The sequence below is a fragment of the Lacerta agilis genome, chromosome 16 (genome assembly GCF_009819535.1).
Source record: "Lacerta agilis isolate rLacAgi1 chromosome 16, rLacAgi1.pri, whole genome shotgun sequence".
Classification (NCBI taxonomy): Eukaryota; Metazoa; Chordata; class Lepidosauria; order Squamata; family Lacertidae; genus Lacerta; species Lacerta agilis.
The window spans coordinates 17,926,171-17,940,090 of NC_046327.1; the positions used below are offsets into that span (position 1 = coordinate 17,926,171).

General features: G+C 43.4%; 1 protein-coding gene across 9 annotated transcripts in view; it reads left to right on the top strand.

Annotated features, from left to right (window-relative positions):
* LOC117061305 (pro-neuregulin-1, membrane-bound isoform-like) overlaps positions 1–13,920 on the top strand; it is a 316,890-nt gene that overhangs the window by 142,893 nt on the left and 160,077 nt on the right. For 2 of the 9 annotated variants that reach the window (XM_033174059.1, XM_033174061.1), the window contains exon 1: positions 1,306–1,791. The exons of 1 other annotated variant lie outside the window; for it this stretch is intronic. In XM_033174059.1, coding sequence (XP_033029950.1) covers positions 1,644–1,791 — 148 coding nt within the window. In that variant the 5' untranslated portion in view covers positions 1,306–1,643. Of the gene's footprint in view, positions 1–1,161; positions 1,792–13,920 lie in introns of those variants that run through there. 6 more of the 9 variants (XM_033174068.1, XM_033174062.1, XM_033174064.1 and 3 more) reach the window with 6 other exon arrangements.

Below are 13,920 nucleotides of genomic sequence, written 5' to 3' on the forward strand. Positions count from 1 at the left end.
CAACAACCCTGTTGGTCAGTGTTGCTATCCTCACATAGCAATCTTCACTCATATAGGGAACCTTGCACGATATAGTACTCCACCAAGGGAGCTTGTGGTTAAGAAAGTAAACTTTGAAACAAAAGCATTATCTGATTCACAGCTCACAAAAATCTCCAACTTACACTGGGAAGTGTAATATCGTTACTCTAATTCTGTTTACTGATGGAGGCTTGTTCTCCATCAAATGTGAATTGCTGCCTTAGCCAAAAGGTAATAGTAGGTGCAGGTCTTCTGGCCTAATCCAGTTAGGCCTCTTAAGGTTTCCCATAAAAGACCAGGCTAGATGAAACAACCCTTCCGTGTCTTTAAATTTTGGTCAAGGACAGAGAAGAGAACTGGACAGCCCTACTGTGCAAGGAGAGGGTGTTCAAACCCTTTCCAGCTCCGCTATTATACCAACACTTTCCCACTTACTCCTGGGAAAACATATGTGCCGGGTAGGGGTGCCAATTGAAATAAACTATTGGGGGAGGGGAGTTAAGCCCCACCCCACATAATCAATCACACGATGTGGTGCTCGCACACCATTTGAATGGCAATTCCTAGCAACTTGGGGGGGGGCAGCCCCCTCAAATATTTTATTGGGAGGGGACGAAGGGCATAGAAAGCTAGATGACAGTGGCCATGCTCACACCCTTCTCTCTAGCAATACCCAAGGAGAATATTTTATTTCGAATGGAGAAGCATTCAGTCACGCGAGACCCCTGCATTCCGACGTGATGCAACCGAGACACGGGTCTAGTATGGGGGGGGGGGGGGCTGGAAGAAGAAGAGAGAACTAGGCCCCTGTCCTGTTAGGTTGTACTAGTTGTTTTGTTTGCTTACTCCAGAGTGGTTTGGGGGGGGGGTAGAAAGAGAAGAAGAGGCCCTGGCTAAGAAGCGGCCCCCCCCCCCTCCTATCACTGGTTTAAGAACTGCCTTATCCAGCTGCAACTGAAACCACAAGGTGTTTCCCTCGGCACCAGCCGGAGCGCGTTTAATGTCAAGCCCTGCCCGGCGTCGCTTTCCAGGCGCAGCTGAGGCGACCTCTGCCGGGCTCTGCCTGCCTCGGTAAGAGCGGCCCGCCGCCGCCGCCCCTCCCCGCCCGCCCACATTCCCACACCCTCCTTGCCCCCAGGGGCTGGACGAGGCTCCTCCTGTCCCCGGCAAGCGGTGCTGCTTGCGTGCGTGTGGGTGCCTGGGGCGGGCAGAAAGGAATCCCCCCCACGCAACTTTTCCTTCCTCCTTTTCACTCACTCGCTCCCCCTCCAAAAGAAAAAGAAAAACCCAAAACGCGGAGGGGGGGGGGAGAGAGTTTGAAACCAAGCAAGAACTCCTTGCCCCCGAGTTTCCTCTCTCACAGGCTGCAGTCAGAGGGATGGAAGCCAGGGCAGCAAAGTGAGCGCCGCCGAGGCAGCTGCGTGTGTGCAAAGAGGAGCGGAGGAAAGCGCGGGGGGCTCCACCACCCCCGAAGTGAAAGCGGAGAATAGCCGAGAGAGAGAGAGAGGAAACTTCTTCTCCCTTTGCCCCGCCGCTCTCGACCGGAGGATCGCTCGCTCCGTCCGCGCGCCGTTGCCAGAGAGGAGCGAAGGTTGCGAGGCGCAGCAGCAGCAGCGCTGGACATGAGCGAGTCGCGCCGCGGGGCAGCGGGGAAGGAGCGCGGGGCCGCCTCCGCCTCGCCTCCGCTCCAGGGTCCCGCGAAGAAGCGGAGAGGCAAGGGCAAAGGGGGCGCCGGCCGGAGAGGCGCTGCTCGCGAGGAAAGCGGGCCAGGTACGTCTTTCATGGAGGCGAGAGAATGAGAGGTGAAGGTTTGAGCACACAGGTGGTGGCGGCGGGGGGTAGCTGCTTCGTCCCAGGGGGTGGGTGGGCTCTGACGTTAACTTTCTATCTCCCCCCTCCCCAATTTTTTTTCCTCTTTCCTACTCCACAAGCCCCTCAGGGTGGGGGAGGAGGCGAGAGAGCTTCTGTTCCCAACTTTTGGGGGACCCCAGTGCTCTCCCCTCTCCCCGGGTGAGCGTCCCACACTCTCCTTCGGCCTCTCCCTTTCTACCAACATTGCTGGGTCTGTGGAGATATCGGTTCCTCAAGTCATAGTCCGCCTGCAGCGGCGCGCCTATGGAGCCCCTAAGCCAGGTAGGTGCCCGTCCAGGTGGCAAAGGAAACCAGGCGGCGAGAGGTTCTCCTCGCCACCTGGCAGGAGAAATGCAGGCGAGTAGCTTTAGGGAGCTGCTGCACGGATCCCTTAGGAAGGGGTCGGCTGTGATAAGGGGCGATGTGTATTTACCCTTTGATACTACTCCTTTTCCTCTTGGATTGAGGGGTCATGTCTGAACAAGTCTGGTTCTCTTCTCCCCACCCCCCACAGCCTAGCCTTCCTGCGAACCTTTTAAGCCAGCAGCCCTACTTGCTAGGGAGCAAGCCACGTTGCACCCAGCAGAACTTTTGATTACGCATCCTAAGGATTGCGCACACAGGGACACACGGAGCCAAGGGACATATTCTTACCCTTCAGCATCTTTCAGGTATCTGGTGCATAACATCTTGTACAGTTACCTCACTTGGATGCATTGCCATAATCCTAGTCTCCCTTCTGTATTCACAAAGTGATAAAAGTATGAATTGATCACATTTGTTACCTGCCCTTTCCCTTTATGAGCTCAGGGCAGCGTAATTGAGATGATCTCATTTTGTTCCCTTAGCCCCATGAGGAAGATGGTGACTTGGCCAGGCTTACCTGTGCGGCATAACTCAATGTGGGACCTGCCTAAATCATACTCAAAGGAGACCTGTGAAATTAATGGACTAACAAGTCCAGTTACTTCATTTGATTAGGTCGGGACTTTTTTAGGTCCATTGATTTCAGCAGGTCTATGACCTAGTGAGATCCCATCTTTAAGGATTTTGACTCAGGCCTTCCATATTCAACAGCTTCTACTATGCCACTCTTGACTTTTCTCTAGTTTTTATATATTTCTCTTGATGAAGAGTCTGTGATTACGCATGCAGAGCCACAGGTAGGAACTCCAATTTAATTAGCACAGAGTCACAGAAAGGTGTGGATTGTGTGCATGTGGTGTTACTCCAGTTGTTGTGGGCACAAAGTGGATATTGCCATATCAATGCATGCTTTTGGTTGAAGTTTAGATTCTAATAACTGGATAAATGTGGCACAAGAGGAGACTGATCATTCTTAAGAATTGATGAATTAAAAACCACCAACACTGCCTCTCTTATACCCACTATATCCATAAATACTTTGCTAGTGGCATATAAATTCTGCATTAAAAACTGAGGTAAAGGGACCCCTGACCATTAGGTCCAGTCGCGGTCGACTCTGGGGTTGCGGTGCTCATCTCGCTTTATTGGCCGAGGGAGCCGACGTACAGCTTCCGGGTCATGTGGCTAGCATGACTAAGCCACTTCTGGCGAACCAGAGCAGCTCACGGAAATGCCGTTTACCTCCCCGCTGGAGCGGTACCTATTTATTTACTTGCACTTTGACGTGCTTTCGAACTGCTAGGTTGGCAGGACCGAGCAACGGGAGCTCACCCCGTCACGGGGATTCAAACCACCGACCTTCTGATCGGCAAGCCCTAGGCTCTGTGGTTTAACCCACAGTGCCACCCGTGGCCCACTAAAAACTGGGCTAGAGCACTGCAAATGCTACACTGTTGGGACTCTTCCAGAAATAGTTCTAGCTGCACAACACCTGTAACGTGCTACTGAAAACACTGGTAAGGTTCAGCAGTCTTTTATTCAAGAAAATACATGGTTTTGTGAGAATATAGTATAGAATATAGTATTTCCCATGACACCATAGTAGACAAAAATTCCGGGGGGGGGGGGGCGGGGGCAGGAATCGGCTGAAACATTTACTTGAAAGTTAGTCCCATTAATTTCAATGGTTTTACTTCAAACAAGTGTGTTTAGGATTGCAGCCAAAGTATATTTCATCATTTCCAGTGAGATACAAAATCAGTAAAGTGATCCTCAATTGGATTTACTTCTGTGTGACTTTAAACCTTGAAAAGTCATAACTCCAACACGGTGCCTTGAGTCCAGTGAGACTCCTCTCAGGACTGCAGCATTTGTTTGATAGAGAGAGCTGATGGAGTAGTTAAGCATGGGGGGGGGTAGTCCTTGTTTTAAATCTCACCTCAAACTCCTGGTAGCCTTAGAGAAACAATATTCTCTCAGCCTCAGCCCTGCATTTACAGTACGGAGATAATATGGACCTATCATGCAGGACTGAAATGATTTAAGTTAAGCACTTTGAACGTTTGAAATGTGGCAAATAAAAGCTAAATACTGCTTTTATATTTTGTGTATTGTATTTCCTGAGACCAAAAACCGCAGTCGCCCTTTTATTGGGTTTATTCTTATTTTTTTCAGGTTCACAGATGTGGATTCCAAAATATGTTAGCTTAAGGAATTTCATCTGACCCCTCCTTCACCCTCCAGTCCCCTAAAAAGTCTCTTTGTAAAGGGGGGGGCTTCCAGAGCATTGCAGGAAGAGGAGACTGCTGGATGGCAGGAAGAGATGAGAACTTTCCATCCATGAGCTTCTTAGGAGCTATGCCACAGTGTGACTTAAAATCTTATTGTGTGACAGCCCAGTCCTGTGAACATTTACTCAAAAATAAGGCAAACTCAGCTCAGTGTAGGTAAGCAGTGTTTCTGTCAGCAGAAAATGGAGTTTAAAAGTCACACAACTTCAATCTCCAACGTACTGGAAGTTTGATAGGAACCTTATCAATATGAAAAACTGTTTAATTGTTGTGGTCCAAAGCTTTATAACTTACAAGGCTGGGGAAACTTAATGATAAAAAGTAAAGCTGCAAAAAGGAGATGCCTCTTAATTTAGAAAATCATACTGTAGATTTGCTCATAAATCCAAGCCCCTTTTTAGGCATTCAACTTATGGTTAACACCAACGCAAAAACAGAGAGTCGGGTTGTACTGAGTAGCCCCTCCCACTGGTGTATGTGTAATAGGCTAAACATCTGGAGTGAGATACTTTGGTGACTACAGACTGCCATGTGATCTGGAATCCCAATTGCTTAGGTTCCAGATTGTATGGAAGCTTGTTTAGGAGAAAGCTACTACTCACTTCAGTCACTTGGACACAGAAACACCCAGAGGAGGGTCTAAGGCAGGGTGGTCCAACACGTGGCCTTTTCTTTGGCAGCCTTCAGTAACATTTGACAACCCCCTCCCAGCCCTTGTGCTGCATTCCCAAACCAGGTGAGCGAGGCACTAGGCTTGGGGAAAGAGGCATGTGAACTCCTTAAAGCCTAGTTAGCATTTTCCTAGCTTTGGGAAGGAGGCGGAAGCGCTGTAGGCCCCTGCGAGAGCCTTGCACCTCCTTCCTGAAGCCTAGCGCCTTGCTTTGGGAAGGAGGTGCAAGGGCTGGGGTGTGTGTCCAGTTCTGGCTTCAAACCCCCCCCCCCACCGAGCGTTACAAGGCAGTGCACAGACGGTGGGTTCCGTGTCAAAGTACTCTTGCAGCCCACTTGATATGAAAACTCGGACCACCCTGGTCTAGGCAGTGCAACCCTACTTCTTGCTTATGTATTGGTGTTAACCTTTAGTAGCATGGCCAAATAGGTTCATGTCTCCCAACACTCATCACTGAAATTGGTAGACTTCAGTGCATTTTGAGGTGTTTCGAGACAGACTGCCAGTAGGACCAAGCTGTTTATATTAATGCCAGTAAGAATATGTAAATATTATGCCAATAGATGGTCACTATAGAGGACCCTTGGGGAACACCTCTAGATAAGGAGGACTTTTTAATGGAGTTTTCTGTTTAGGAACAGCTTTGCTAGATAATGTTGTAAAATACTGCCCTCCCCTGTTGTTTTCTCAAACTGTGTTTATATAATAATGCCAACATTGCAAAAGCAAATATGCCATTGTACTAGGCAGTAAGCAAATCCATGGGGACAAGTAGATTTGATTCTGAACCTAATATACACCAATAACCTTGTTTGTTTTGATGAAACAGTATATTACTAAATACTTCTTTATATTAAACAGAGGCGGGAGAGATGTCACTCTTTTGCCTTAACCAGCTTTTAAGTTGTAAGCTGCAAATAATTTCAGATAGTATTTTTTATTCTTCTTACGTTTCATGATATCATTTTCAGGTGATGGCAACAGATACTGCTGCTAAGTAATTAAATCTATGGAAATAAAGTTCTGAAATAAGCAAGCTTATTTAGAACAGCAGTTTATATATACTCTGTGTTTTTAAGAAGTGCAAGACAATAGAGAATTAACCATTAAGAAAATAGAGCGGGTTATTAGATAGGATACAGTATTGTATGTATGGAAGGAGGGAGCATCATACTTATCTTCAATAGGTTGAAAACCACAGTGTAAAAACCTTTAAAACTAAAAAAGATACGCAATTGAGATTAACTAATCAGACAGTAGAAAAATTCAGCAATGTAGCATTTTATCAATCTAAAGAAATAACTCTAACCAAAATAACTAAAAAAATAACTCGGGTTTAAGCCTCCCTTCTAAATCCATCATTAGGAAGTAAGTCCTGATTTTAGTGTTGGTTTGAGGTCAATAGCGTGCAAGAAACAAATGAGGCAGTTCTAAAACCTTGCTGTTTCTGCAAGAGGACAACAAACAAGCTGTAAATTCTTGACAATGCTTATAAAACCTTTGTTAGCCACAGATAAACAATTCAGGTTATATATGTTGAGGCTAGAAGGCAGTGCAGTAGTTTGAGGATAGGATACTTTGTACTGGGACATCACTCAAAATTTATCTGAATGCTAATGTTACCCAAGAAGATGATCTGTTTTAAATTGATAGTTCTGAGGGAGGTGGATTTTAGCTTGTGGTTATTCATCTTTGGACATGGCATGGTATGCTCAGATGGTTTGGTGCGTGCAAGTGTACCTAGAACATTGTCAGATAATGTTTTGAAAGGTTTGTTGAGTGTTCAAGAAGGAAGGAGACTTGTCCCTCTTTCTACACGTAATTTTGATTGATCTACAGCTACAATATTTCTAAACAATGTACATAGGCTTTACAGATGCTCCTAACCGCAGACGCTAGCGTTGGTACACACATTTTCATTTATATAAATAAGGGAGCATTAAAAGTTCAAGTAAGCAAAAGAGACTAACAAACTCATCTAGTTATCCCTGAATACAGCTGTGCTTTTGCTGTCTTCCAGAACTAAGTAGGGGATCTCATATGTACATAGTTCACAGGATCACACCCATTCAAAATACAAAAGAATTAAATACTTTTTCTAAGCAACTGAAAGCTAATGACTTGTGCCAAGTTGCATCATTTGCTCAGTTTTATGTACAGTACTAGCATGGTCAAGTGTACTCAAACGCTAAACTTAGTATTTTAAAAAAACAAACACCAAAAGCCTATGCCTGTTTTAACTATAAACATATTTCTTTCCTTTTGAGGGAGAGGGAAAGATTAAGTATCATTAAATATGACACTCCAACTTCGCTGCCTGATATTGCAATAAAACTGAAGAGGGGAAATCTGACATAGCAGGTGAAAGAGCAGACTATGCTGCAGGGGCCTATATGAAAGAATACTTTGAAAACGTTGCATTTGAAGTTGTATACCTGTTGTATCCATCTGGGCATATAACGTGTTTTGATAGATGCTGTAATCCAGACAATCCATTTATGCATGCACAAAACACTCTGCACATGCATAAGAATATTTTTCTTCCTTTATTGACCCAAGACCCTCACCACCCACCATGTAAATGTTGCAAGGACTTCACAGTACTACTAAATGGGAGGGGATATGTTCTATCAGAAAAAAGGGAACTTGCTGCACACATGGCCTTTCTTGGGCCACAGCCATTCCTAGTTAGCATGCAAGCCCTCTTTTCTTTTAGATGGTCCTGTTCTTCTGTGCCTAGAGGATTTCCTTAAAATTGTAGCCATCAGCTTCTGTATTCCTCTTGCCTGTTGTTTCCATATGATTCCTGGCTCTCTCCCCAAGATGAAATGTAATAGTTGTGTGGAGGTGACACACCTTTGATTCTGCCAAGAGTTACAGGAATTACAGTACTGAAAACACTCTCTATGAGTTGGAAGATGACCGTATGAAATGGGAAGCCCACTTCTTTTTGTGTAGGGCTCTCCATGCGATGTGCAACTCTGAATTTTCTACAGTTCTGCACCATGCGGGGAGCTGCCACAAATACAGAAGGATTCTTGCTTGCACTGGGACAAGGGTGGAGCTAGCACACTCATCTCCTTGAGCTCCCTCCATGTGCTATGTTTTTGAATGCCTGAATAGAACTTCAGCATTGTGTGTTTCTGTTTGTAGGGTTGTCATATGTCCGGAATATTCCAGACACAGCCGGTATTCGGCCCTCGTAAAAAGCTTGACAACTTTTGTGTCCGCATTTTCACTTTTTGAAATATGGCAACCCTACTATTTGTGCCTTTATTTTGTTGTATTTCAAGTTATTTCAGTGACACAGATATAAGGGGTGGGATTCAACTGAGTTGTTGCATGCGTGGAACAAGCTCCGTTAATTCAGCGGTACTGCCCCTTTCACCTCACCCTTTCAAACTCCTGGGACCCCTTTATTTTGCGGTTTGGGGAAAACCCCAGAACAGGCTTAGGGAGCATGTGTGGAGTGGAGAAGGGGGAAAGTTTCATTGCAAAAGAGGACCTTGTTCCATGTATGCATGCTCCACTTGTCCACCTAAGTTCTTTAAACTCATTTCTTAAAAATACAGCTTTCTTTAGCCAACTGGGGAAAAAATCACTTTAAAAATTGCAGATTATACATAGATTTTCTTACTCTGTTCCATGGTGAGATCCTTTTGGAATATGGATTAATAAAGGCATTCAGTTATTTATCGGTGGCTTCCTAGCTATCATGCAGACACTCCCAAGGAGTAAAATGTGTGTTGAAGAAGACTTGAGTTCCACACAACTCTCTCTACAGCTGACTGAGCAGAGAGACTAGTCATGTGAATCCATCCATAAAACGTCTATAAAAAATTAACTTATGAATCAAAGTTGGTGGTTAATAAAAACCATTTTTGTAGTCCTTGGAATTGTTTGGTCATTTTACGTAATGGGTACTAGGTAAGGGGCACTATCTCGGGTTCAGTGGAGCTTGAGTTTCATTGAAATCACTGAGACACGACATAATGCCGTACATATGTCACTGTTTGAGAAAGCTTGCACTTAACTTTTCCTTCTTCATATATGAGATTATATGATAGTATAGGGCACTTTCCAGATATTCAATGTAATATTTCTAGGGTCATTCGCAAAAGCAGAGATATTTAGTGTAGACGTCAGCAGTCACCACTTCCAGACTGAACTTGTCTTCTTTCCTCCCCTGCTAAGCTACTCCGTTTGGGAGCGGTGGCACGTTGGAAGTGATTCTGTGTTATAGCAGTTCCTTTCTGTAGCTCAATACCGTATGGAAGGGGAGTTCTCCATTGCTCCACCTATTCATTCAACACAATGCAAGCAGTGGATAGTCTGTGTGCCTCTTCCAATTTCTGTTGGAAGAATGTAAAACCGTGAAGACGCCCCATTAACTTTCTCATTCCCTAGAAGTCCTTTGTGGGCCTTAACACATATTGTGTTAGCTTTCCCACACTTTCTTTTTTGTTGACTTCTTCCAGACAATGGATGACCCACCTAGCTACTTGCTTGAAAAAGTTTGGAACCTACCCATCCCCTCAAAGAGGTTCAAAATGAGAGCTTATGCTCTAATCAAGTTGGATATCAATTTTGTCCACCATTACTATAGACCCACATATTTTCTGTGACTCTTTCTACATTGAATTGAATGTTCATGTTCTCTTAGGCATGTGCCTGTTTGTATGCAAGAGAGAGGAGACATACTAATCAAATAATGCTAATCAGCAAGACCTCTAAAGGACTAAACAGTATGGTATGGTATGGTATGGTATGGTATGGTATGGTATGGTATGGATTTGTGTGCAGACCTGCAGTTGATACAATTTTTAGTGGGATGCATACATATATTTGATTCATGGCTAAAACTGTTCATTGTAACAGGTCAATAAAAGACTTCAACTGTGTGTTAGTTTGCTGTGCCAATCTGGAATTAAACGCTAGGTTACACAACATTGTTACATTAGGTGTGATGGCATAAGATACAGCTCCTTTCTTACAGAGAATATGCATGCATGGTCCACAGTAGTCCAAAGGGGGGGGGGGGAACCAACTTGTAAGCACTTTTCTGAATTGGCAGTAGTGCATTGAAACAAATGTCAGACTTTAATGTGAGGAAATGTGGAAGCAGGGTTTGTTGCTGTGTTTTATTTGTTGCTAATACTTCTCTTGCCCTCAAATGTTCTTGAACAAATGGATTTAGCTTGGCTTGTTCTTAAATCCGGAAAGAATTGTGTCTCCATTCAATGGGACATATTAACACTTGTAAGTACAGGTGGCGGAAAAACTGAGAGGCTTGGAACTGCAAATCACTTGACTCCTTCTCTCCGAATGATATCATCAAACTGTTATTCTAACCAAGTTTGTAAATAAGCTCAACAGTTTTGCTGGGTATCTTTGAACTTTAGTAGAGTGCCCAGTATAGGCAGTTGAGATTCACAATGACTGGTTCTAGAACTGTATATGCTAAATTTATGTAGGTGCAGAATTGCATATATGCTGCAGTTCTGTATGTATATATCCCACAACAAGACCCTTTGAATTCTGAGCAGATACGTATAGGATTACACTGTAACTCTTTCAAATTTTTAGGCGCAAGGAGAGGGTATACCAAATCATTTGCTAAGAAGAAGCAGCCTGTTGAATTCACAAATACACTTAAGCCTATAAACATAATTCATTGTGTTCTACTTGTACCACAAATAAAACTTAGTAAAGAGGTTCTTATAATACACAAAAGTTGATGTAATTTACTCCAGATAGTAGTAAATCTGATCTAAATATACAGGTTGTGGGGAGAGAGTAGAATCCCGTGAGGTAGACAATACTTTATATAGACTTTATGGCAAACGCTTGCAACCAAATCAGCTCCATGTGTACTGATTTCTACTTTGCATTCAGTCTGTGTGTTGGACAAATTTGTCTCCATGCTATTCATGCTCCATGCTGATACCAGGCTTTTACGGCAAACCATAGAGTGCAAATCACAGGTGTACGGTGGTCTTAGAAGCCGCAGTTCCATTAATGTTTATCACTTTTATTCATGTAGAAGTATTTAAGCTCAATGGAAATTACAAGTAGATTTGTTCATAGTAGGAACCCAACTGCTTATCAGACATAGACTGGACAGAACACAGTTTTTTCTTCTGTCTGGTATAAGTCCAAGGTAACTCCAGTGATTCATCATATCCATGTGGTTTGCATTTCCTTGAAACCAGTGAATACTCCTTGACCACCAAATGTGTTATAATATTTCCATTATAAATACAGCTCAGGGGGGAATATGAAGCGAGTGGGTTTAGGAAAAAAAGAGGAAAGGATTGTAAAATGACAAGAGCATATCTGGAATCATAAGCTGAGGTTGTAGGAATGCCAGCAACTAATCACCAAGTGGTGGAGCATCCTTGTGCCTATCAGCATAAGACAGAACGTAAGTGAATTTTGAACAATTCCTCTCCAGGGTATGACTATGCAGTCAAGTGCGTTTTGTCAAATCCCCACATTACATATCTGCCCACTTGTGAGATCGCAGTAAAGTATTCACTATTCGTCTGAATGATCCAGGTTCTCAGTATAATTGTATTATTTATATGATGAACTTTCAATTAGTCACTGTGCCTCCTGAATCTTCAAATATGAGGGAAAGCTGAAGGGAGTCTGAAGATGGCTGGGGGGTGGGGGGGGGGTGGACTAAAAAAAACGAATGGTTGCCAAAAATGGACATATGGAAAGTAATAAGATATACTGTGTGTGGTCATTGAAGATGGTCCTATAGATAATTGATAGAAGCTAAGTGGGTGAAAGATTTAATTGTGAGCACCACCACCGTCATCAACAAAAACTGTTTGCTGACTCCTTAAGACAGTGTTTTTCAACCACTGTTCCGCGGCACACTAGTGTGCCGCGAGATGTTGCCTGGCGTGCCATGGGAAAAATGGTTTTATTTGATTCCTATTCAAGAGAATTACTTTATATATAGTCAATATAGGCACAGAGTTAAATTTTTTAACATTTTCTAATGGTGGTGTGCCTCGTGATTCTTTTCATGAAACAAGTGTGCCTTAGCCCAAAAAAGGTTGAAAAACACTGCCTTAAGAGATGCGTTAGGCACAGGACATTGGGAAATCTAACTGAATCGCCACTGGCTTATGTACTCAAACCCACTCAGGCAGTTTCCTGTAACTAAATCAGTAAACTAATGATAAGCAACCATTGGGTCTTCTTTAAATGTTAGAAGAAAGATGTCTCATGTGAGATAATTGTTGAAGAGGCCAACTTACATGATCTGGTAAAGGTATATCTAATGATAACCTCTTTTTGATATTTCTGTTAATATATTACATCAAACTTTAAAACTCAGTTTTAAATCTCTTTACATCTGAGTTGGGGGGGGGGTCATTTTACTTGAGCCGAGGGCATTCCTGGGCTGGAAAAGTAATGCACACTCCCATATTATAAGCCAGGCTTCCTCAACCTCGGCCCTCCAGATGTTTTGAGACTACAGTTCCCATCATCCCTGACCACTGGTCCCTAGCTAGGGATCATGGGAGTTGTAGGCCAAAAACATCTGGAGGGCCGAGGTTGAGGAAGCCTGTTATAAACCAATAGATAGTGGAACTGGCGACACTGTTTTTGACTCCAATCCTATATGAGGCAAGGTACCCAAAGCCATTCTTATTTATTATGGAAATGCTTGCTAGAATGGCACTGTCATGGAGTACTGCATTCTGACCAAATTACCAACCGGAATGAAGCATCAGTTCTGGCAGTGCTACTCCAGCTGCCTATATATTTCTAAGCCAAATTCAGAATTCTGGTTTTAATGTACGGGACCTTGTATGCCTCAGGGCCCAAATACTGCACAAAACACCTCTCCCAACACGAACCTATCCAAACCCTATGTTCATCACCTGAGGCCCTTCTCCATGTGCTCCTTTTTTGAGACATCTAAATGGTGGTAACATGGGAGAGTGCTTTTTCAATTGTACCCCCCCCCCCCTCCCAGCTATGGAATGCTCTCCCTAGTAAGCCATCTGGCACTGACTTTAATATATTTTCAGTTCCACGTTAATACACTCTTTCCAGGCATTTGGTGGATTGTGACAAGTTACCCTACTGTTGATATTTTTAATCTGTTGCTGGTGGTGTGGTTCTTGAGGTTGTTGTTTTGTTAGTGTATTGGTTACTATGTGTTTTAACACAGTTTTTATTGTTTCTGAGTCATTTAGCCTTTTTTTTTTGATTAGGTGACTAATGCAACAAATAAATCAAATTAATAATATAAAATAACTGTAGAAAGCTGAGGGTCTTTAAATCTGTTGCACCCAGACCCCAGACTTTATTACTGTCTTCCTTTCTGCATGCATGTCACAAACAGGCTTGCTTGCCTTCTGTTTAACCCCAGTATAATATTCTGCTCAGGCCTCTATGTGCAATTCACAGGCAAAAAACTTATAAATTGTAGAGCTATGTACCTTCAGTTGGGAGTTAGTAGTGTGGACTTGAGAAAGCACAGCTAGCTGCTTTTGGCTGGAAGGTAGAGAGTGTTGATTCCTGACTCAGCAATTGCCTTTTATTTTAGGATTTTCTTTAACATGTAAGATATGATTGTGCTTTCTTATTATGCCAGCTAGTTTAGAAATAATTATTTTCTAAGTTTACTTAACTGATTGCAGTTTGTGTTAGGCCAGTAAATCTAGTTGTTCAGCTAATTACAACTGGTGTGGT